Below are 26071 nucleotides of genomic sequence, written 5' to 3'. Positions count from 1 at the left end.
GAAAAAAATGTTCTCCTTACTGTGTAACAGACCCTTAATTGGTGTGTATGAAGGTTAGAGCTCACTATAGTAGTTCTTCTTGCTTAACAAATGGAATGAAAGTTTTAGCTCTCAGCAGTATCCTCCTCAAACCTTGGAAAAGGGGCTTATATTGTTCCTTATGTTTTAAGATGTTATATGCAGTGGGAAATGCCATCCAGGACAAAACCTCATTTTACTTCAGGAACTGACCTTGAACAAATTATGTACTTTTATTCCAGGTTGGACCTACACATCTGTATGTAAGCATGTTTCTTCCCAGTTGTTGTTGGGTTTTTTTTTTGCCACATTTTTCTTATGCTAATGGGGTACTTAGGAGTTGCTAGGGAAAAACAGATTGCTTAATGTGTGTCTCTCTCTCCAGAATTTCTCTAGGAAGTTCCTTCTGTAAATTTCTAGTCTGGAGATCCATCCAGTATGACTTTGCAAATGCTTGTTTTATAATCTGTTATTGTTTCATGCCAATTTAATGAATAAAAGAATCCCCTTTTTTTGTAGTTTCCTGCAACCCACACCTTTAGTTTCAACTGAAAAGCTCATTTAATGAGGAGAAATGTACCAGATTGTAAGTTGATAAAAGAATGTTCAAACACAGACCAGCATCTTAAGAAAGTTCAGGGAGCAGAATGCTATGTTCGCCAGTGATTTTTGCATTGCATATGTCATAGCAAGTACATCTGAGAAGTAAGTTCAGACACTTAACTGCTTTCTTTGTTCTTACCTAATTGCTCTAAATGCAAATGATCTTAAGGCACATCACCTTCCTTGGAATCTCCATAGGGCTATATTTCTCTATGACGACCAGCAGCTGAATTTTGAGAACTAAACATTAACTAACATTTTCTGGATGTTTCATGAAAGGAAGCTAGGGCAAGGGAGATGGAATCGAAAAGCTTGCATTAAAATGGCTCCCACAGGTTTTGTTAAAGGAAGGATCTGTTTCAAATATCCAGCTTCAGCCTCACAGCTGACTGAAGTCTACAGCCTCAAACAAGCTGTCCTTGTCCTTCGTACTGAGACCACAGCATCGTGAGTCTGCTGAAGTTTCCTATTTTTAATTACTTAAATATAATTCTTTTATAGTTTACAAAAAAAATAAATGTCTGCATTGCAGCAAGATGTCTGAGACTAGGTAGGGACAGCAGTGCTGTCTCACAGAGCAGCCCAATCAGAATTCTCTAGGCAGCCTTTGCACCAATCGCTGCTAAGGATAGGTTAAAGATTGACAATTGCAGTGGCTAGACTGAGAGGCCCTTCTGGAAATTTCTACCATCTTTGTTCCATCTAAGTAAAGCAACTGAGCCAAGCTGAAGAATTTCATAGATTTGGTGTGCTTTGTCAAGGTATAATGTCCTATTTGTTGTCCTGTCTATGGAATGAGAAGCAGTGCAGGAGAGTATGCCATATATATTCAGGGCAGGCAGTCCTGTTCTGTAAGAAACAAACTCAGGCAAACTGAGTTTTTTATTTCTTCTCTTCCAGACTTTAAGATTTCCTGCAGCTGAAAGATTAGGTGTGGAGACCAGTGCAGGGGGAAAAAAATTAGTAACTGGTTTTATTAGGCTACACAGAAAATGGCCAATGTTCTGGTGGAACTAGATGTTAATTGTCCATAATCACTCTGTAAACTTTCTACCAAAGGGTTTTTCTAATTGTTCAGGTTGAATATGACTAGCCAGTTGGTGCCAAGTCCACTCACTTTTATAATTAGCTTCCTAAAGATTTGGGTAGAAACATGGAAACAAAGGGCCTCCTGGATTATAAATTAGGGATGCACACAATAGCTTTGTTGTTTGAAATTAAACAAAACATCTCCCTTTTGTAAGCAGAGGAGACACTGGTTCAGAGCTTCACTAAATAGGGCTGGGGGAAATGAGTCACTTCTTAAAAGTGATGACAGTCACCCAGAAACCCAGAAGGAAAAGGTAGGTTTATCATAGAAACCACTTCAAATATGTGATCTCTTTGTTTTCTTTCTCTCTTTCTGTGGCAAAGGAGATTCTGGCATCTGAGTATTGGAGCTCCCTTATGCCTCTATTGACATTGAGAAAGGAATATTCCCAGGGAGCCTTTACCTTTCCACCAGGGAGATTTAGAATTTTAAAAAAAGATTAGAAACCCCTCTATTAATATTTTCTTTTTTTCTTTCTTTTTCTCTTTGTTTCTCTCTCTCTCTCTCTCTCTCTCTCTCTCTCTCTCTCTGTCTCTCTGTCTCTCTCTCTTTCCTCTTAAACCAAGGCTTTGCCCTTTTGGCTCTCAGTTATTTAGCCAGACTACAATTTTTCTTCCCTTTCCACTACCACTGCATCCCTGACTCTCCACCCCCCATTTTCTTTAATGGCCAACAAGCATGTAGTAGCCATGTGAGTGAGACCTGCAGCTATGGCAGCAGGAAGGCAGGCAGTCCCTATGCAGGCTGCCCAACCCCTGCATGCTAGGGAGACAGACTCTGGAAGTGCCCTCTTTCCTCCTTTAGAGCTAAAAGCAGTCACCCTGGAGCTCCAGCTAGCCACATAAAAGAATGTTGAGGTCATTCTCAGCCTTGCTTCCTCCTGAAAGAGAAAACTGTGCATTATCCACTCTTAGGCTTTGAGTTTGGCCCCCAAACTGGGTTTAGAAACCTGTTGTTAATTCTGAGTGAACTGTCGAAAATCTAATTTGTGAGTATGCTGAGCATGGACACATTTATTATAATTTTTTTCTCTTTTAATGCAGGTTCAAATTGTGTCTCTTTAATATTTAATTGTTGTAGCACAGTTATTAATCAACTGTCAGGATTTTATCATCCTTTTTGCATTCATATTCCTGATATATATATATATATATATATATATATATATATATATATATATACAGTATGTATCACAAAGAAATATATTGATAATATTTGTATAAGCATGATTGGTTTATAACTTCTTGTGGGTTTCTACAGAGTTTTAAGGCAATAAACAATATGTTTATTTTGCCTGGGCCTCAGTTTAAGGACTCTCTTAGCTTGCATGGCTTTTCAGACTATGGACTGAACTTCAGACACTTCCATTTAACTATTCCTGTTGGCATACTGCGCTGTTTTCTAATGTACATTGTTGGGGGGGATGAACCGTTTCAGTCCACATTTAAAATTTCTGGCTATTTGCTGTTGTACTGCTTCTGCCTTATTTTCTTTTGCACACGGTTTTTGCCATAGAGTCTTGATATAATTGCTAACCTTTTAACCCCTTCACTGGATTTATGCTTTTTCAGGGGCTCAGAACAAGAGGCTTCATCCCCCAGCTGCGTGGTGAGGGGTCAGGCTTTCCTTAGTAACCTGTGACTTCACAAACTGCCTTGTCATTATTTGTCTGTTCTTAGCTAAATGCTCGGTTGTCAGGAGTCCTTTGGTCCTCTTTGCCCATTCCTGAGATTTAGAAGATGACTTGGAAAATAGCTTTGCTGTTTAAACGAGAGATAGAGTTATTGAATAAACTGCTACCATTTTAGCCACAGTGAGTGCAGGAATGAGGCATTGCAGGGCTGCCAGACGCCATTTTAAGAATCCTGCATGAGTAGCATAGCTACCGATGGGTATGAGGCTGTTAATAGGTGAGTGCTTATTCAAAGCTGCAATTTATTCAGTCATGGCATGCTAACCTTTCCTCCTCACCCTCAACTTGGATTAATTGCAGATTTTGAGATCATGGTTTATATGTGCTGTTCACTCTTGTGATTAGAGGGAATGGAGGAAGGAATTATCTTGGGCAGAAGAGAGCCAAATTAGTATTTTCAATGAAAACAACAAGAAGAACAAAGATCTTTTAGAGGGCATGGATCTTGACCTTGAATTAGTGTGATTCTCAAGGGGGAGGACCAAAATCTTGTGTTTGCTTGTTGATGTGACTTTCCAAATCTGTCAGATAGTCTTGGTTAAATGTCAAGGTGATAGGGGGCATTTTGGGAAATGAAATATCTGGGTATTGTGTGCATCTAAGGCATTTTCTGCCCAAAGGCGGGGTGGGTGGAGGTGGAAAACTGCCTTATTCCTCAGATGTGTTGAGAACATACTTGGGGATTCTCATCTTGCATGGACTCCTCAGAATTATTAACAAGAAGCCTTAAAAACAGACCCTAAGAAGTGCATTAGTTCATCTGAAACTTGGGGAAAAAATTCCTCTGTGCAGCTAAAGCAGGTTAAGATGCAAGTCTAGATATGGTCATACTTGTGCATTGACTGAGGAATATTGTTCTTGCAGGGATTGAATGCTTTTTGGCTTTATTTGTTGGCACTGTTTGTTATTTAAATTGTCTGAAATGTAACAGTTTGTGAGGTAGGTACACAAGCCAAATCAGGAATGTTAAGGTAAATCAGTGATGCCATTTCTGAGGGAGAAAATCTCTATTGAATAGAAGTCAGATAAGGTGATAGTGAATTTTTCCTTTTAGACTGAAAATGAGTGACTTCCCATCTTCACCTTTCCTTCCTAGTGATCTTCCTCTTTTCCTAACCCATAAAACTGGATCACAAAGTAATGGTAGCTTATTGAGCAGGGGTTGTTTGTTTCTTTGTTTTTATTTTTCAGTTTATTCTATCTAGAGAGCAGCAGCTCACTATTGGGAAAACTCCACCATGTTGTCAGTGGCTATTATGTGTGCAGTCCAGCTAATGGCAGGAGAGATAACAGCACGATTTCAGATGCCACTGCCTTTAAAAAAAATACTGTTCATTTAGCCTGCTTTTCAAGGAATTGAACTGTCCTCAGTGTGAATGAACAAAGATGCAGAATACATTCAGACAAGTTCTAGGGCATTCATAGGAGAGATTTAGATACGATTCTCATACTCTATAAAAGATCATAGTCCTTCAGAATTAAACCAAAATGAGAGCAGTGATGCAGAAAAAGGGAGCCTCTTAAGATGTGGCTATGCAAAATGACTAATTTTGTTTCCTAGTCACTATTATTGTAAATCAAATGTTTTCCTTAACTATTGCTGCTGTATCACTTCATTTTGATGAAAAATATATGTATAATAATTTGCCATTTGAAATAATAATGTTTTCCCTGAGAAAAAGATGGTTTTCAGTATTATTGAATTTATCTGTTGCTAGAAGAAAGCTTGTGGTGATATTACTAATACTGGGATATGTAGAACAACTTAACTCCACACCCCCCCCCCCAATTGATTATTTTAAACTCTACAACAGATAGCAAATAGGTAACTAGGTTGCATTTTTAAGCCTCTTACCAGCAATTTTTCTTAGTATATTCAGTTTTCTTGGGCTAAAACAAGCCAAATTACTGTTCTTTTGATTTCATTCTCCTTTAATCAATATACCTTTGAAAAAATTTTTTTTGCTAAAATGGTTATTACTCTTATTGGTACAATTGTTTCTACTACTATGACATGTTTTGGTTAAATAGTTCTCTCAAAGTTCTATCATTCACAACATCTGATCAGTTTCAAGAAGTGCTTCCTATAGGATTTTAGTAGAAGAAATTCTAGAATTGTTTAGGAAAAGACCAAAATTTCTCATTTTGTTTTGTTTTTGAAATTAACCATCCATCCATCTTGTGCTAGAAGCACTAGAAATTGATTTTATTTTATTTTCAGTCACCTCAGGCAAGAAAGCAAATCATCAGATTGCAAAGCCCTTGTGTCAGGGGTGGATGTATTTCCAGTTGTAGAATGTTTTTCTCTTTAGTTCTCAGGATGCAAGATAAAAAAAGTATTAATGTGAAAATCATCCTCAGCCATCACTGGGATATTATCTTGAAGCTAGGATGCTTCATTCCATTGAAAACTATCTGGAAAAACATATCAATCATTTATTTGTAAAAAGGGAGTTCATGAATTTTATAACTTGTAATTAAATCCTTTGAAGCACAGGTATGTACAAATGAAATAATGATTGGGATGGTGAAATCTGAGTGGGACAAAACTTTGTTACTATAATTTAGACTTGATTCAGATTGTCCTTTCTTTTTTCCCAGCATTTTTTTTTTCCTGTCCACTATTCTAGAATTCTGAATCTTGTGGGGACCTCTTATTAATTGCTTCCTAACTTCTATTTACCTTGTTTCTTCACTTCCCCATCTACATCTTGTCCAGTGCAGTCTTCTGGTGTACATATCTTGGAGGGAGGGAATATATCCATACCCTTTTTTGGATATATTTATAAACAGAATCCTAAGACTTGGAAGGGACCTTAGCCTAGAGAATCTTTGAGGTGGATGGAACCTTAGAATGAAGAGATAGAAGGCCCCTTAAGAATAATTTAGTCTAATCTCTACACAAATTAGGAATTCCCTCCATAGCTGATTGGACTGGTAGGCCAACCTTTGCTTTTGAGCTTCAGATAATGGAGAATTAGTTCATTGTTTCCCAAGTCAGCCTATTCTTTTGTTGGATACCTCTGATTATTACAAAGTCCCTCCTTTTATTGTTTCAACCTTATATTCTTGTATTATTGGAACCTTGACCCTTAATATCCTATATAGTTCCAGTGTAGTTGACTATAAGACCAAAAAAAAAGAGCTTAATTTTGACTTGTATCTTCTAATTAAGGGATAGCCCTGGATCCAATTCTCTTTGGAATGCAGTTTTTCAATGTTGTCATTTTGAGGTATTGAAATTTTTAAAAAAAATATTGAATCAAAATCTGACACATATAATCAAGGAAAAAAAATCAGAAGCTGTTCAGAGTAACAGAGAAAGAAAGCTAGAGACTTAGGCTCTATTCCTGGCTCTGCCATTCACCAGCTGTGTGACCTTGGGCCTCATATTTTCTTATTTGTAAAATGAGGAGACTGAACTAGATGATCTTAACTATGTTCTATGTTCAAAGGTCCCTTCCAACTCTACTGTTTTGTGTTCTAAGGGCACTGCCAGCTCTGACATTCTGTTTTTCTATTCATTTTTTAAATGAATTTCTAGAGATGAAATTGCTGGTATTTAAATAATTTGTCCATATGAACATATATAAAAAAGAAATATTTTGTGTAGTTTTAGGGCCTGAAGTGGAAAAAGAAAGTAAGTCACTTGCTTTCCTCATCAATCTTGAATAATTTGGGGAAAGAGAGGTGGAGTGGATTAGAGAGAGAGAGAAAAAAGATGGGGGAGGGGAAGGGGAGGGACAGGGGGAGGGAAGAAAGGAGGGACAGTTTACTGCAGTTTGCACCTGCTTAGTTGGGGAGGATGGGAATGAAATCTGCCCAGGAGGAGGAACATTGCTTCTTCTTTCTTCTCCCCTCCCCCTTACAAATAATTGTTTCTTATTCTTGTTTGGTGGTGGAGGATAATTGCTCACAGCTTGAAAGAATATTGATCACTACCTCCTAGTTTCACTGGACTGGGAGGTTCTATTCCTTACAACTACAGCTGGTTTCTTGAGTATTCTTAAGACAGGGCATTCATTTCTCATCGGTTACCTACATTTTCTCATTTTGCTAATTTATTATTATTTTTCGGTTCCCTCCTTCCTAGGGATGTTGTCAGGTTTAGATAATTAATGTCTTAGAAGCATTAGAGCTCCTTAAGGAAAGGCTCCATTAAATCCAAGTTTGCATTGATATGCTTTTATGCAAAACAATATTCAGGAATCTCTGCTTCTAGACTGTTTATAGAGCCACTGCAGGCTGCTATCCCCAAGCTCCATTGTAATAATTAGACACATGGTATCTTATTGAGCAGCATTGGAAAGGGGTTGACCGAAAAGTTACTTTGAGTAGCAAAAGCATAAGCCCGCTTCTAGTACTAACAGAATGATTTTGAAAACCAAAACAAAAGCTCATACATTTCTAGTAAAGACTAATCATAAAATCAAGTGAGTTTTTAAAGGTGGGAGTGTACTGTGTGAGGTGTCTTAAGGCAAATTAGTTGGGCCCCTTTAGCCTTTTTTTGATTTTTGTTTTTTGTTTTTTTTTGTATCTCTTGTCTAAACATGAAAATCATTTGCTCTATTTCAGCTTGGCTGAAGAGGAGATAAAGGCAGAACAGGAGGTGGTAGAGGGCATGGATATCTCTACAAGATCAAAAGGTAAGTAAGAAACCCTGTGTCATTGAGGGCTTTGGGATTTTGGGGTAGTTGCTATTTTAAGAGCATAGGAAAATTCAGGGTTGCCTTTTTGGATTAAAATGCAGTGACTGTCTGAGCTGTAGTGTGGAACCTGTAAGATTTCAGATGTGAACCGTTTCTTTTCATATGTTTTACTTAGGTAGCCTTTTCTATTGCTCAGGGTCTATCTGTAGGTATTTTGCAATGAACAGAAAGAGTACTGAGTGATTTGGTGTCAGGGGAACTGACTTTTTAAATCCTGGCTGTGTTATCTGTTCCCTCTGTGACCTTGGTTAAAGTTATTTTGCCTTTCTTGAGTCTCAGTTTTCTCATCTGTAAAATGAGAGGCCATCTCCTGCTCTAAATCTTCGTTTTGGGGATCTTGTAAATTCTGATATTTCCTAGGTATTTGACCCTAGGCCAAATCATTTTGTTTCTCAAATGAGTTTAATTATTCTGTGGCCTGGACTGTTAGCAAGGAATGTGTTTTAAGGCTGGAGGCTTTTGAAACCTGAGTTTCTATTATTATATCTCACATTATAGACGTAGATCATCACTTTTTTTACTTGATAACCTTTGGAAATTAGAATACAAACAAAACTGGCTAAGATGAGACTCTTAGGGTATTCTTGCTGATTTCATTTTCAAACTGATGCTCTCTGGAATTGCAAAAGGAGGAGGAAATTGGTATGCCACTTCATAAAATGGCAGCTTCTGTCTCCAGATAGAAAGAAAACAGTGTTTGTTGGCAGCCTGAGGCCAATTTTTAGGTCAAGGACAAATTTTAATAAAAACCTATAACTGGAACATTCTTTCCAAATTCAGCTTTGACCCCAGAAGATTCACTCTTGGGCAGACTCTTTTTTTTTTTTACTTTTGGTTTTGGAAAACAGCAAACCAGAATTTATGGCCTTTATGACCTCAGCTTCCCCCTAAAAGAAATATCTTCCTTTCCTTTTAGTGAAGGGACTTTTAGAGATGGATTGTCACCCTAACATTCTTTCAATAGTTTGGTTGATGATTGTTCTAATGCTTTTCTCCTAGCTTAATTGTCCTGTGCTAAAAGAAGAGAATTTGTTCATTCAGTATTCAATGGATCTTTATGGCTAGGGAGCTTCTTTGCTAGGTATTTTGGGCAAAGATAAGGGAGGATAATTTTCTGTCTGTTCTTAAGTGGTTTTAGGAGAAGCATTTAACAAGCACCTACTATGTTCCAGCTCTTTTGTTAGGTACTGGGAGTATAAAGAATAAACTAATAATAACTTGTTTCCAGTAATTTAAGATTTGCAAGCTTTACAAATATCTTATTTTATTCTTACAATCACCCTGGAAGATAGGTGTTTGTTATCTCCATTTTATAGATGAGGAAACTGAGGCAGGCAGTGTTAGTTAAGTGACTTGCTCAGGGTCACATAGCTAATAAGTTAAGGCTGGATATGAATTCAGGTATTTCTGATTCCAGACCCAGCACTTCATCTATTGTACTACCCTATTTGCTTTTAGGTATAGCCCCTGTTCTCAAATAGTTTGTTTATGTCTCCTATGAGACTATAAATTCCCCAAAGAATTGTGTGGAAGATTATTTTGGCATTTGAATAGAGAATGTGTTTAGAGAGGGGTAACCAAAATAGGGAGACCAATTAGGAGCTTAAGTGGGATAGGATGAGAAAATAAAGGTGAGAGATGTAGAGGGAGAATGGACTAGGTTTGGCAACTGATTTTATATAGAGGGTGAGGGAAGGGTCAGGGATGACTTTGCTTTTATGACTTTTGCCATAGAGAACCTGGGTACCTAGGAGGAAGGATGCAATCATCCTTGACAGATAGAGAAGGTCAAATCTGGGATTTGGGAGGGTGAAGATAATTAGTTGTTTTGGACAAGGTTGAGTTAGAATTTCCTAAGGGACAACCAGATTGTAATATCCAGTAGGGAGTTTTTTGGTTTCATAGATTTAAAGCTCAAAAGAGGCCTTAGTGTATTGGTAAAGGATTAGATTTCAGGAGACCAGAGACTGAGAGAAGAGAAGGGGAAAATAATAGGGGTGGAGGTGGGGAGAGGGAATGACTGGTTATATGGAAATGAAAGTTAAGCACACATGCTTATGAGACAATGTGTGACTAAGAGGTACTGATGTTGGGTGCCATGAGTTAAGAAAAAGCATGTGGGTTGGGAAGTCTTAAAGGAAGATTTGTGATGTCACCAGAGCTTTGAAGGAAAACTAAGATTCAGATAGACAGGTTGGCATTTCAGGTGGGATGAGGGGAATGGTATTACCAAGGTGGGATTGCACATATGTTTAAGTAGATTAGTCTGGCTAGAGCTGAGGGTTTATTTACTTAGATGAATAGTGAGGGGAATTGAGTCTCTTTGAAATTATCCAGGCTAGTCTACTAAGCTAGAGTTAATCATTGGGTCCAAAGTCAAATCCTTTCCATTTTGGTAGACTCCCAGATGCTATACTCTGAGAATAAACTAGTGTAGCAGAAACAGTGCTACTTTGCTTTGGATTTGAACCTTGGTACCTCTAACTTCTTATTTCTTGGGAGACAAGAAAGTCATATAAGTTTTTTGAACTTCAGCTTAATTAAAGTCTGTAAAACAAGGGGATTGAATTAAATAATCTCTGGTCTCTTTCACTTCAAAATTTATCTATCAGTCTTTGGCTATGATCTTAAGACATCCTCATGATGAGGCAGCATCAAAGAAAGTTGTTAGTGGAGGGAGGCTGCTGCTATAAAAATGATGATGATTTCTGAACAAAAGGAGGCTAGTAGAGGTTCCATAACAGTGACTGAATTTTCCTTTTTCCAAAAAGAAAGCCATACATTGCTTCCTAGGCACTGATTACTCTTTTCCAAAGTGATGACTCTCTGAGGACCTTCTGGAATGGACGTGTTCCTTTGAATCTTCTTCAGTTGGTTGAGGCAAGGGGGCCCTTTCTCCTTTCCCACCATTATGAATTACTCAAGCTGTGAAATATGTTAGCTGTCTCTTCATTCTTCTGCCCTGCCTGAGTGGTTCAGGTTTTACTTTCCTTCCCATTTCTTGGTGCCTGAGAGTTTTCATCTGACCTTTTACTGACAGTGGGGGTTCTCCTTGTTCCCTTACTAGCTCCTGGTCCTTGGAAGCTTCTGGTTAGGACTCATATAACAAAGAGATTCACCTCATTTACCACAAGGAACATTGTCTTCTGGGACATTTGCCTCATGGAACTGGCTCCAGTCAAAGAGTTGGAGGAGGGAGGGATATGTGTGTGTGTGCAGAAGTTATTATCCAAACTTTGTATTGTTTGTTTGCCTCATTCTGGCTTAGTGCCCTTTCTGACCAGATTATATTCTGGACTATCAGAATTAGAGAATATCAAACCTGGAATGAATCTTAGAAGTTGTCAGTTCCAGTCCCCTCATTTTATATATGAGGAAGCTGAGGATCAGACAGTTTAAGTGATTTACCCAAAGTCACATTAGCAATAGAGGCAGGGCTGGGATTTGAACCAGTTTTATTACTACAAAACCAGTATTCTTCCCACTATACAATCATGCTTTTGATCAAAAATTGTTAGTGCTATAAAGACAGCTATCGATTGTTATTCCTTTTAGAACGTCAAGAACTAATGTCACAAGAGGGGAAAGTACCACACATGATTCCTAGGTTAGGCAGATCTAGGGGACCTGAAGATTGGTTGAAGATGTGGTAGTTGCATTGGCCATAGCTGTATATGGAAGTAGTGGCCTGATAAATTGAGTCCTTAGCTACCAATCGTTTAAGACCAACCATGGATTCCTGAGTCTTCTCCTACCTTCCCCAAGACAGGCAGCTGGATGCTTTGTATGCATTAGGACTATAGAATCTCTTACATGTTTATGTGAATTTATTTTGAGGAGTAATATATTACTTAATGATCTGGAAATTAATCCTGAGAATTGGTTGGTGACCATGTTCTTTATTGTCTTATGGAAGAACTTTAGGTTTTAGGATGCCCTAAATTTGGTAAAATACTAGGAAGATTTTCTTTGCTTTCTGTCCTTTTCTCTGTCTATAACATTATTGTCATTTAGACTGTAAGATGTTTTTCTTTTTCCCCATTCATTTTACCTCTTTTTTAAATTCATGAATTTCCAAATTTATCTTTTCAAATGAACTTGGCATTTAATCAACCTTTAGAGTTGATCAGTACTTGTTTAGTGTAAAGCATATGGATTTTCCTGGGATATATGACTGACTTCAGACAAAACAGGAAGTCAGTCTTATTCAGAGATGCCAAATGCTAATCATACAGTGATTACAGTAGAGTGATTAAAACTGTGCTTCTATATTAAGTTGGATCTGGTTCCCCTAAATTTACCAAGGGAAATATTGGGCTTTAATGGAAAGAGCATTGGTCTGGGTCACAGGTGACTTGGAATTCCATGCCCAAATCCAGCTCAGTTAGCCTTGGAAAATCATTTTGGCTTCTTCCTGCGTAAAATATGTGGAGGGTGAATTTGATGAATTTTGAAGATCCTTCTAGCTCAAGACAACCAATAATGGGCCTATACACTAGATTACTCTGAAGAGTGACATAAGATACTGGTCTCCTATTTCTTCTGTTTCCATCTTGTTAACTTTCCTGCAAGTGTCTCACCACAGTCATTGCATCATGTGAATGTTCTGGAAAGCAGTTGCCAAGGCAGAAACCCATAAAAAAAAAAATCAGGGGAAATTTCTGACTCAGGCCCCACCCTGAGCACAAGGAAATGAACCACCTGGAACTAAGATGCAGATGTAAAACAAAAACAAAAACACAACATAACATTTATAAAACCTGGAACAATGTTGTTGACACTCAAGATTTGCAGAGTATAGATCTGCTTTAAGAGATGGAAATCACATTGGAGTATGCAAAATTATAGCAATTTGCTAAGTGGCCTCAAGCTTTAATTAGCACAGGATGTGAGTTCTAATTGTTGTATGTAAATTAAAAGTGCCATCACAAAAGGACTGTTTATAAATGAGTGAGATATATACCTTGTATCAATTTTAAGGGAAAAACAATTAAGAGGCCTTCAACATTCCCCATTCTGGCAGACAATGCTTTCCACAAGATGAACCATAATTCCATTAACCAGTGTTTTGAAATGGCTGGGAATTCTTCAAATAGAAAACTAGTAGAATTTAAAATATAATTTTATGTATATGTTTCTGTGGCCTTAGCCACATCTTTCATTTTTAAGCTCCAAGGAGTTTGGATAACTATATAAGGAAAAATAGGATAAGAAATTTAAAAATGGGAAGAGGGAGGCAGCTAAGCAGCATGATGGATAGAATACTTGCCTGGAGTAAGGAGGACCTGAGTTCAAATGCAACCTGAGACACTTTTTATTTAGGTTTTTGCAAGGCAAATGGAGTTAAGTGGCTTGCCCAAGGCCACACAGCTAGGTAATTATTAAGTGTCAGAGACTGGATTTGAACCCAGGTACTTCTGACTCCAAGGCGGGTGCTTTATCCACTAAGCCACCTAGCCGTCCCATGAGACACTTAATACTTAGTGGTGTGACCTTGGGCAAGTCATTTGACCCCATTGCTTTGCAAAAACCAAAACGATAAAAAACAAATAAAAACTTAGAGGTGATTTATTTCAATGCACTCATTAAAAATATTTATTTTTAATTTAATAAGGACCAAACCAAGGAATGCTTTTATGTACAAAGTAGTGCAGAAAAATCCATACATTTGACATGTTTAAAAATATGTTTCACCCCGTATCTTGACATTACCACCTCCTCCAGAATTTTGAACCTTTGACCTTTGGTTCCAAATTGAATACTTTTTCTAAAGCCAATAGAACTGAACCTTTAACTGTTTTGACAAGTAGCTGCTAGTTGGGTGTTCTTTTATTGAGTATCTTCCTGGTGGTCTTAAAAGATTATCTGGGTTCTGAGGTACAGAACCTCAATGTAACTGAATTGCTCCTTGGGAGAGCAGATGTTATTTGTAGAGAATAATTAGCAATCCACTTTAACTGCCCTGCCTGAGTGGTTCAGGTTTTACTTTCCTTCCCATTGGAAAGCTAGGAAAGAACCTGATGGGAGGGCTTTAAATGCTAGTCTGAAGAGTTTATATATTTTATCCTAGAAAAGATAGGGAGTCAAATCTGAACTCAGCACTTATTACCTCTGTGACCTTAGGTAGGTCACAATCTTTTTGATCCCCTTCCTGTTCTATATTTAGGATCCTAAGATCTTGGAGAGAGGAGGAAAAATTACTTTGTCTTCTAAATATCAATTTGGGAACTGTGTGGACTATGGTGAGAGACTGACACAGCAGGGAGACCAGTTAGAAAGATTACCCAAGAATGAGAGGCCCAAATTAGGGAAGAGGCTGTGTGATTTGAGAGAAAGGGAAGAGTATGAGAGATAAATTTGAGATAGGATTAATTTGGCAATGGATTGGGTATTAGAGTTGAGATCAGAGAAAGGATGACTTTGTTGGATGATTGTCATAAAAAATGATAGAGTGTGGATGTGGAGATGGAAGAACATGTAGAATTCTGTTTTGAACATGTTGAGTTTGAAATGTAGAAAGAATATTTGAATGGAAAGTTCTATCATGTCATTAGTAATCGAGTACTAGAGTTCAGAACAGATTAGGGCTAGATATTTAAATCTGGGAGACCTCTACATAATAACTCGCAATTTACATAGTACCTAAGCTATGCAAAAACTTCACAAATATCTCATTTTATTCTCCTAAGGATGTTGAGGAAACAGACATACAGGTTTTAAGTGTCTTGTCCAGGGTCACAACTAATAGTGAATGTCTGAGGCAAGATTTGAACTCCTGCTTTCCCAAGACCAGATCTTGTGCTGTATCACTGTGCCACTTAGCTGTCAAAAGATGATGATAATTAATCCCAAGAGAACTAATGATATAATCAAGGGAAATGATAGAGAGAGAAGAGAACTTAAGACAGTCTTTCTGGACATTGTTTTGTAGGTAGGAGATTGATATATAGGAAGAGGGGAGTACAGAGTGGTCAAATCAGTCAGAAGACAGCAAATGAGACAGCAAATATAACCGATACCAAGGAAGGAAAGGGCATCCTGAAGGAAAGAATGAGGGACAGATCAAGTAAAATTAAAACTTTATTGCATTTAGCAGTTAAGAGATCTTTTATAATCTTCTAGAGAATAATTGGAGTTGAGTACTGGGAGTGGGAGCTGGATTTCAAGGGATTGAGAAGAGGGAGAAAATGAAGGCAAACAATGGAGATACTAATTTGTCTTCTGCCTAAACCAATAGGGAAAAAAGTATCAGATCAGATGTTCATATAATTTATAATTAAAAGGGAACTCTAATGATTCTCCATTCCAAATATTTCATTTTACAGAACAGGAAAATGAGGTCTAAAATGTTAAATGATTTGAATAGTCATGTAGGTAATAAGTAGTAGAATATAGATAGTTCTTCAGAGGTCTTAGTATTTCCTAATACCCTATCTAGTTCTTCTCAAGTTGATATTTAGTCATTTTAGGTGTTTCTGCCTCTCTATGACCCTGTTTTGGGGATTTTCTTGGTGAAAATACTGGAGTGGTTTTCCATTTCCTTCTCCAGTTCATTTTACAGATAAGGAAAACTGAGGCAGAGTTAAGTGATTTGCCCAAGGTCACACAGTAAATGTTTGAAGATGAAATTGAACTCAGGTAAATGAGTCTTCCTGACTCCAGGTCTGGTGCTCTCTCTAGTGTACCATTTAGCTGCCTCTCATCCTTCCAAGTTAAAACAATGGGTTTTTTCAACAAGCCCCCTTTTTAGTGAATAAGATTTGAAAAAAGTTTGAAAAATTTGGTTAGTGGTTTTGCTGTATGAAAATGAATATTAGATTACTGAAATTTGTTGGTTATTATCTTCTTTTTTTGCAAGGCAATGGGGTTAAGTGGCTTGCCCAGGGTCACACAGCTCATTAATTATCAAGCATCTGAGTCTGAATTTGAACTCCGGTATTCCTGACTCCAGGGCCTGCACTCTATCCACTGCGCCACCTAGCTGCCCCTTAGTTATATATTCTTAAAGTCTCTTTCAAAGCTAGAGTCGGTGACTTTGTTTCCAAACCCAGATAGGACTTGGAAATAATTTCGTGGTGAATTTTAAATGAATAGTTCATTGTGGCAGATACCTAAGGTGACTATAGCATGCTTCCTTGTGACCTCCACATCCGTGGGAAGTAGGAAGGTAGGAAGTAGGTTTATGACCTACTACATTTAAAACCTGTGCTAGGAATTTAGACTTCTGCTGCTGCACTTTAACTTGGCTTACTTTACAGGTCTTTTGTACATATTTGCTCGTATATAAGGCTCATTTTCAAGATTATTTTCTAGCAATGTCTTTTCACTTTAAAATGACTCCACCTCCTGACACTTTCCTTTTTCCATTAATGACAACATCTACTCGGTTACCTGTGTTTGCAGACCTCCAGGCATTTCCTTGAATTTTCCCTTTCCCTCAAAATATCAGTTGCCAAATTCTTTCTTACACTAGCACCTCTTTCAGGCATTTATTGGTTCTTGCCCAGAGTATTCTAACAGCTTCTCAGTTTCCTTGTTTCCTGTCTCTTGCTTTAAGCTGCCAGATTTATCTTTTTGTGTTACTCCTTTGTTCAATAATCATCAATCAACAACAATTCTGATGCAATTATTATATCTAAAATGCTAGGATTATAAATAAAAATTGACGAGTCCTTTCCCACTAGGAATTTATATTCCAATGGAGGCACAATTTGTACATATAAAGGAATGATACAGTTGATACACAGTAACTAGAGGTGGCATTAGCAACGGGGGGAGCTATTGCAGACAGCCGCATGAGTCTTTTTTAAAATTATTTTTATTTAAGGCAATGAGGTTAAGTGACATGCCCAAGGTCATACAGCTAGGTCATTATTAAGTGTCTGAGGTCTGATTTGGACTCAGGTCCTCCTAACCTCAAAGCTGGTGCTCTATCCACTGCATCATCTAGCTGCCCTGAGAACTCAGTCTTGAAGGAAGACAATGATTCTAAGGCAGGGAGGGGGATAAGGAGACAAGAGGAAAAACCAGACATACACAGGTAGTGAAAAAGACAAAGAGAAATAGAAACAGAAGGAAAGGTGATAGGATAGAGATAGAGAAAAAAAGAGAGGTGAAGGAGGATGAAGGGGAAAAGGAAGAAGGAAGAGAAGGAAACAAGGAGGAGGAGGAGAGGGCAAATGCTCATTCCAGCAGATAGACAGCCCAAGTAAAGGCATGGAGATGGGAGTTGGCCTGGTGTGTGTGAGGAACAACAAGCAGACTGCTATTGCCAGATCAAGTGCTTTGAGAGGAGTAATGTGTAAGAAGACTGGAAAACTAGGAAGAGGTCAGGTTAGAAAGAGCTTTAGAGGCCAAATGGGAGGATTCCATACATAATAGGGAGCCATTAGTGTTTGTTGAGTAGAGTGGGGTTAGATGAGGAGTCTTGAGATAGCAGACCTGCACTTTAGGAAAAGCACTTGGGCAGCTGCTTTCAGGATGGATTGGAGTGGAGAGAGACTTTAGGCAGAGAGACCAGTTAGGAGGCTGTAACCTTACAATGGCTCTCCATGCCTACTGAATCAAGTCTGCTTCAGCCTGGTATTCAAGGACTTCTACAGTGGGGTTCCTGCTTCTCTTTTCACCTTTGTCTTATGCCAGCTCCTTTACAAATGCTGTGTTCTAGTTGTACTAGAGTAACTACTGTTCCCCAGATATCCAGTTAGTTTGCTTCTCAATCCCCCAAAGTCCTGAGCGGCCCTGCCATTCTTCCTTTGCTTTCTCACCTCTAACTGGAATGACCTCGGCCTTATTTCTTCATTGGAATTCTGTTGATACTTCAAACCCAATTCAAATACCATCTCCTTTCTTCCCTCATTCCATCAGCCAGAACAGATTTCTTGCCTTGACCTTTCAGGTCCTATCTCCCTTTACTACATTAATTGTGAGTTCTTCAAGGATAGAGACTGAGTCTTACTCATCATTAAACTCCCTTAGCATTTGACAAAATGTGTCTTATCCCTAGGAGGAACTCAGTAATTATTTGTTAAAAGATTATAGGAATTTAAACATAGAACTTTCATGGATAACTGAGTTATATGCTGAAATATATTACTCAATTTCATTTCAATTATCTTTTTCTGTGAACAAAGTTAGAGGAAGTTAATATGTAATAAAAGAGCACTGGATTAGGAATAAGATCACCTAGGATTGAATCTAGACTCCTAATTATTACCTATGTGATTTTGGGAAAGTATTAATCTATTTTGAATGCTAGTTTTCCCATTTGTAAAATGGGGTTAAAAGTGCAACTATTTATTCCTATCTCACATGGTTGCCAACAAGAAGACATTTTGCAAACTTTGAAGAGCTTTACATGTGAATATTTTTTGTGTTTCTATGTAAACAATATTTTATTTTTTTCAATTTACACATAAAGATAGTTTTCAACATTCATATTTATAAGATAGCAAGTTCCAGATTTTTCTCCCTTCTTCCTCTCCCTTTTCCACAAAATAGCAATTAATCTGATAAGGATTATAAATTGGCAATCATATTAAAGGCATATGAGGTTAAAAGATTGTTATCTTTTTTTAATTTTGGAAAAGTTTTATTTATTTTGAGTTTTACAATTTTCCCCCCAATCTTGCTTCTCTCCCCCCACCCCCCACAGAAATCAGTTTGTTAGTCTTTATATCATTCCCATAGTATGCATTGATCTAAATTGAATATGTTGAGAGAGAAATCATATCCTTAAGTAAAAAAAATAAAATATAAGAGATAGCAAAATTATATAATAAGATAACAATCTTTTAAAAATTAAAGGTCTTTGGTCTTTGTTCAAACTCCACAATTCTTTCTCTGGATACAGATTGTATTCTCCATCGCAGATACCCCCAAATTGTTCCTGATTGTTGCATTGATGGAATGAGTAAGTCCATTAAGATTGATCATCAACCCCATGTTGCTGTTAGGGTGTACAATGTTCTTCTGGTTCTGTTCATCTCATTCAGCATCAGTTCATGCAAATCCTTCCAGGCTTCCCTGAATTCCCATCCCTCCTGGTTTCTTTTTTTTTTAATTTTTTTTTGCAAGGCAATGGGGTTAAGTGACTTGCCCAAGGCCACACAGCTAGGTTAATTATTAAGTGTCTGAGGAGGCCGGATTTAAACTCAGTTACTCCTGACTCTAGGGCCAGTGCTCTAGCCACTGCGCCACCTAGCCACCACGCCCCCCCCCCCGTTTCTAATAAAACAATAATGTTCTATGACATACTTATACCACAGTTTATTAAGCCATTCTCCAACTGATGAACTTTCCCTCAGTTCCCATTTCTTTGCCACCACAGAGTTGCTATGAACATTTTTGTACATGTGATGTTTTTATCCTTTTTTCATAATCTCTTCAGGGACGTGAATATTTTTTTATTAATTATTCTCATCATCATACAGAAAGAACATTGGAATTCAGGAGAATTGGGTTCTAGTCTCCTCTTCCCTCCTATTTAACTGTGTGACTAGACAAGTCAGTTTCATTATCTGCAAATGAGAGAAGTGTATATTCTCTAGAAGTATCCTTCTTAACTCTAGAGAGATTCTACCCGAAGTCAATCTATGAACATCTTGTTTTGGGAAGAATAATTTTTTTTTTTTAGCATTTTTTGTTTTTCCAATTACATGTCATGAAAGTTTTTCAATATTCATCTGTCTGCATATTTATGTCACACATTTTTTTCATCCTTCCTACCCCATCCCCTCAGCAGCAAACAGTTCAATAAAATGTGTGTGTGTGTTTATTTATTTATTTATGTTTAACATGTAAGTCATTTTGTGTATGAGGAATTGGGACTATGGGAAAAGAAAGAAAACCATGGGATAGGAAGGAAAAACATTACAAATTTTTTTGAAAAGTGAAAATAGTATCCATTCAGATTCTGTGGAGTTTTTTGTTCTTTTGTTTTTTGTTTGTCTCAGGATGAGAATGGCATTGTCCATAACAGGTCTCCTAGGGTTGTCCTGGGTCTCTGAACTGCTGAGAAGAGATGCATGAATAGTTGATTCTTTTTTTTTTTTTTTAGGTTTTTGCAAGGCAAATGGAGTTAAGTGGCTTGCCCAAGGCCACATAGCTAGGTTAATTATTAAGTGTCTGAGACCAGATTTGAACTCAGTTACTCCTGACTGCAAGGCCGTGCTTTATCCACTATGCCACCTAGCTGCCCTGAATAGTTTGATTCTTAAGCAGAATTGTGGATGCTAAGTTCCATGCTGGAACAAGTATAAGATAATCTGGAGGACCAGGTGTGAAGACATGCTAAAAATCCTCTGGGTAAAACAGGTGTTGTATTTTGGGTGTTAGAAAATATTCTCCTTAAAGCCCAGAGTTATTGTATAATATAAATTCACCCTGTAGCTAGAATCAAAGAATCTCAGAGCTTGAAGGGTGATCCAGCCAAAACTGTATCTTAACTGGAATCCCCTCTGAATCAGCCTTCTGGAGAAATGACAAAATAGCAGGCAACCTTTACTACAGTTATGGGCCAGGTGTCTTTTCCTTCTAGTCAGGCAGTTTCATTGATAGACAGCTCAGTTATTATTTGTAGAATTGAAGCTCTATTGCTTGAAGGGTTCTTAGCTTTAGATCAATAGTTCAGGTGAGGAAACTAAGGTCCAAGGAGATGAAGTGACTTGCTCTGAGTGGTACAAGTAGTAAGGAGCAACACAGTAGACAAAATAACTTTGAAATCAATAAGAACTCAGATCTATGCATAGATCAACCTTGATACCTGAGAACCATTGATGAAGTAGGCTGTCCATCTCCTGACAGAGCCAGGATGGATTCAGCATGCTGAATGAGACATTGGACATACGTGTTTATGCACATGCAATTCAATACACTACCCAGGGCCATATAAAAACATGATATAAAATAGGCATAAACATAATGTAACACACAACATGTATGTAGATAGAAATCTAAAATACACATACAAACATGATATTCAGTGTGTATTTGTTATAAGAAATTTGTCTTTTCTTTTCCCAATGAGGTTTCCCAATTGGGATTTCTGTTAATTTTTTTAAAAATAAAAAGACAGGGCCAATTAGTTGGCACAGGGAATAGAGCACCAGCCCTAGAATCAGGAGGACCTGAGTTCGAATTGGACCTCAGATACTTAATAATTACCTGGCTGTGTGGCCTTGGACAAGCCACTTAACCCCATTGCCTTACAAAAAAAATTAAAAAAAAATAAAAAGAACAATAATAAGAAGCTAAGTCAGAATTCAAACATTCTCTGACTCTAGACTTTAATATTTTTCTTTCTGTATGCTTAGATATGTTAATGTACAAAATACTGTTTTCTTGGTGCTGAAGAACAGGTAAGATTTAGCTATGGCCTAGTTTCTATCTTAATGGAATAGGAGTATCAGACACTCTTAACAGATAATTTTCATAATGCACAGTATTGTATAGTGAATGTGTTAGAGAGTTCTACAAAACAAAATGCTTTATGGTTCAAGAGGGAAAAGTTCAGTAATGATTAGGCCATCCAGTAAGGCTTCATGCAAGTAGATTTTATTTGATTTGGGCCTTAATGGATGATTAGAAATACAGCATGGTGAGATGGGGCAGAGAGCATGCCATGTGCCAAGGCAGGAAAGTATAGAGTGCCTTCTGGGAAGAGAGAGTAGTTAGTTAATATGTGGAGGAGAGTGAAGGGAGATCAGGTTGAAAAGTTGTGCTGCTGCTACTGCTAGTTAGTGTGAAAGGTCTTGATTTCAGGGTAAAGCAGCTTGAACAACATTATTAGGCAGTGGGGAACAACTGAGGATGACGAGAAATCCTTCCTTATTTGAGTTTGTTTTATTTCCTGAAATTTCCCTTATAGTACTTATTTTTTTTATTTTTTTTAGGTTTTTGCATGGCAATGGGATTAAGTGGCTTGCCCAAGGCCACACAGCCAGGTAATTATTAAGTATCTGAGGCCGGTTTTGAACTCAGGTACTCCTGACTCCAGGGCTGGTGCTCTATCCACTGTGCCACCTAGCCACCCCTATAGTACTTCTTCCCCAACTTACCTTGCATTAGCTTATCTGTATATTTGTTGAAAACACCAATTGAATGTAATTTTGGCTTTGTGTTACCTATGTAGCACAGAGTAAGCACTTATTGAATTGAAGGCTTCTGTTGATGAAAGAGCATCAGATTTGGAATCCTGGTTCTGATGCTTATTAGTTCTGTGATCTTAGGTTAGTTATGCTTCCTCTTTAAACTTTAGTCCTTCTATCTGCAAAATAGCATAACAATATTTTATTTACATACATGACTGGCTTATTCTAGGTATTAAAAGATTGATTAAAGATTAAGCCATATATGATGTTCTTAAGGTGGTAAGGTAAAATTGTATACCTAACTCACATTAGCCCAGATATTCTTATTGCTATTGTTCTAGCCAATGGAGCTAAGATATATATTGCAAAAACCTGTTTTTAAAATAAATATAATTTTTGTTAATATTGTTTCTTATAGTAATGTTACTCCTAAAAAGTCTCCTCTCACCCATTGAGCCATTCCTTGTAATAAAGATATAAATAAAGACAGAAAGGGGAAGAGAAGAGGGAGGGGGAAGAGAGAGAAAGACAGAGAATGACAGAGAGGGAGACAGAGGGACAGAGAGAGGGAGACAGAGAAGTTGAGTTAAAAAAAAGCAATTTTGCATGAGCAAACATATTCTACATCCGTATTGTTCCCTACCTCTGCAACTGGAGTCAGAAATCACATTTCTCTTGGGAGTCAAACTTGGTCATTATAATGATACAGCATTCAGTTTTTTCTTTTTTCTTTTATCATTTTTTTGTTCTTTCCATAGTAACATTGTAATTTTGTATTTTGCTTTCCTTATCCTGTTTTAATTAACTCAGCATTAGTTTGTCTTCCTATGCTTCTGATGCTTATTTGACATATTATTCCATTATATTCATGATCTGTAACTTATTTTTAGCTGTTTCTCAAAAAAGGGGATACTTTTTTGGTAGTTCTTCATTGCCCCCCAAAAGTGTTGCTTTGAGTATTTTTAGTATCTATAGGACTTTTTTTCTGACATTGACCTTCTTGGGGTATATGAATAGCACTGAAATCTCAGAATCAGAGAATGTGGAGGGGCCATGCCTAGAAGACTTCTTTTTAGTTATTTTAGTTTTTTTTGTCATTTTGAACTTGATAAAATGCAATCAATATAAACATTTCTATATACAAAGAGTAGAAAAAGATTATATATGAAAACTAAAATCTGTTATCTGTGGTTCATTTAAAAATATGATCAATTCATGTTTTTTTCAAAGCTTTTAACTTTTTATCTAGTCTACTTATGTGCATTTAAAAAACGTTTCAATGACCTTCTGTTCTCTTCCCTTTTGAGGGGAGAGCATTGCTCTCACTCTTATCCCATCTTCCTTGCAAATCCCTTACTGACTTCATATTTAAAACAATAAAAGATGAAATGAATCCTGCTTTTTAAGAAATAAGCAGTCAGGCAAAACACCCACAGATTGTCTATATCTGAAAATGTATGTTTCATTTTTCATAATCTTTTTGTCATGAGGTTAATAGTGTGCTTTAGCGTTGGTTGGTAGTGTGGAAATGTTATAGGCCATTTTTTTGATGCTGACTATTTCTTTTATTTCTGTTTAAAAGTAAGATTTGTCTGTTTAGTAGTAGAGTATATTACTATATCATATTTGTGTGTTGTGTTTATGTGTTTTGTTGGGTCTCAGAGGGAAGAATCAGGAAAATTAGGTAGAGAAGTAGCCATTGGTAAGGTCAAATTTAATGTAAGGCTAAAATTTTCTAAGTATTAGCATTATTCCTATAGTTATATAGACTGCCTGCCTGAACTTGGGGTGGAAGGATGGAGGAGGGACCATCCCTCATTAGAGGTCTTCAAGGAAAGGTTGGATGATCCCTTAAGTATGCTGTAATATAAAGTATGAGTTGAACTACATGGTTGAGATTCATCCATTTTTGTGAATGGTGAGATTGTGGATTCTTTTTTTGTTTGTTTTTGTAAGGCAATGGGGTTAAGTGACTTGTCCAAGGTCACACAGCTAGGTTATTATTAAATGTCTGAAGCTGGTTTTGAACACATGTCCTCCTGACTCCAGGGCCAGTGTTCTATGCACTGTCCCGGGGAGAGATCATTGTGGGTTTGAGGAGTCTGGGTAAATTGCCATAAGACAGTTTTACCTTACCACCTTAATTTGGGAAAGAATCTTAAGAGATATTCTGTGCCTGAATGATAACTAGGACTAAGGGAATAGTGAAAGGAGGAAAGGAAAGGTATTCCTTGTAGTGGGGATCAACCTTAGAAGTTAAGGAGATAGAGGAATGAGTGCATTGTGTTGAGCCCAAAGGTGAGTACCTAATGGAGCAGATAGATAGCACAGTAGAGAGAACACTGGACCTGGTGTCAGAAGGACCAGAGTTCAAACCCAGCCTCAGATATTTAATAGCTATGTGACCCAGGCAAGTCATTTAACCCTGTTTGCCTTGGTTTCCTTATCTGTAAAAGTGAGCTAGAGAAGGAAATGGCAAACCTCTCTGGTTTCTTTTGCCAGAAAACCCCAATGGGGTCTTGGAGAGTTGAACATGACTGAAATAACTGAACAACAACTAGAAAAACTCCCATGAAATGAGGAAAATTTGTCCCTCCTGATATATTCTAAGTGGTAACTGGATATCTTGGGACATGTCAACCAGAGTATTTTATCTGCATAGCTATTTCTATAATCATGTGCAATCTCACCAGATTACCAGGCAGAAGTCATAGAAAATGAGATAGGTATTATGGGTCAATAGAAACTTATGACTCAAGGGTCTAATAATATTAATAACAGTATTTATGTAATATTGAACTGTTTATAAAGCACTTTTCTTAGAAATAATCCTGTGACATGCTGTAAAACTATTATTGTCCATTTTATAGATGAGGAGATTGAGGTTGAACTAGGAAATAATTTGTCCATGATTCTCTAGCAGGTCTATTAATTGGTGGTATGTTTTTCTTGAAGAAAGCTGTTTGTTCTTTTTTGTTGCTAGATTTAATTTGGGAAGGAATCTTAAGAGATATTTTAGTCTCCCCCCACTCATTTTAAAGATGAAGAAATCAAGATCCCCTGTGGGGAAGTGACTTGTCCAAGGACACAGATATTAAGTAGCAATGCTATTTTGGGAACACAGGTCCTTCTATGTTCAAATTCAGTATGGCTTCTATGCCATACAAGTGTTAATAGTAAGAAATTACTTTGACCCAGCCAAGGGTGTTTTTTCCTCCTCTTTATCCTTGATTATCACTGATTTTTGCATTAATTAGGCATCTTCTTCTTAAATGGGCCATGATGCCATCAGGGTGGGTACTCTCTTCTCCAGTACAGATTGCAACCTCTCACTACCTTCCCTTGCTGTGTATCTTTTCTGTGCCTTTCTATAAATCTGCCACTGAGGATTTTCCCAGTGCACTAGAGGCCTTTCTCTCATTCTATTAATATTTCATGGATTTCAGTGTAGCACTTAGACTGCCCATCTGTTATCTCTTACTCACACTACATGACTAGTTCACCTCCTTTTTCAATCATACATGTACTTACAATATTAATAAAAGCTGACATTTATATGGCTCTTTAAGGTTTACAAAGCACTTAATGTACATTATCTCATTTGATCCTCACAACAATTCTGTGAGCTGGGTACCATGGATATGACTGCCTTTCTTTTTACAGATGAAAAAATAGATGCTTAGAAAGGTTAAGGGATTTGCTGTGGCATGATAGATAAAGAGATGGCTTCTAAATCTGGAAGGCCTGGGTTCAATTATTAGTAAATCAGTCAATAAAGTTTTATTAAATGTCTGCTAGGGCCCTGTCACTGAACTTAAGAGTTGAGGTTACAAAGGAAAGTGTAAAAGTCAATTCTTGCCCTCAGGGA

At 37.4% G+C, this 26071-nt stretch overlaps 1 protein-coding gene across 20 annotated transcripts in view; it reads left to right on the top strand.

Annotated features, from left to right (window-relative positions):
• ZMYND8 (zinc finger MYND-type containing 8) overlaps positions 1-26071 on the top strand; it is a 148252-nt gene that overhangs the window by 35860 nt on the left and 86321 nt on the right. For 8 of the 20 annotated variants that reach the window (XM_074210174.1, XM_074210169.1, XM_074210170.1 and 5 more), the window contains exons 2-3: positions 7980-8050; positions 22006-22056. In XM_074210174.1, the coding sequence (XP_074066275.1) occupies positions 8026-8050; positions 22006-22056 (76 nt within the window). In that variant the 5' untranslated portion in view covers positions 7980-8025. Of the gene's footprint in view, positions 1-1403; positions 2700-2934; positions 3622-7377; positions 7838-7979; positions 8051-22005; positions 22057-26071 lie in introns of those variants that run through there. The other 12 variants (XM_074210179.1, XM_074210172.1, XM_074210173.1 and 9 more) reach the window with 5 other exon arrangements.

Source organism: Macrotis lagotis, chromosome 1 (assembly GCF_037893015.1).
Source record: "Macrotis lagotis isolate mMagLag1 chromosome 1, bilby.v1.9.chrom.fasta, whole genome shotgun sequence".
In the NCBI taxonomy this organism is placed as follows: Eukaryota; Metazoa; Chordata; class Mammalia; order Peramelemorphia; family Peramelidae; genus Macrotis; species Macrotis lagotis.
Note: the sequence above shows the minus strand (reverse complement) of the source record. Positions and strands in the feature narration are given on the sequence as shown.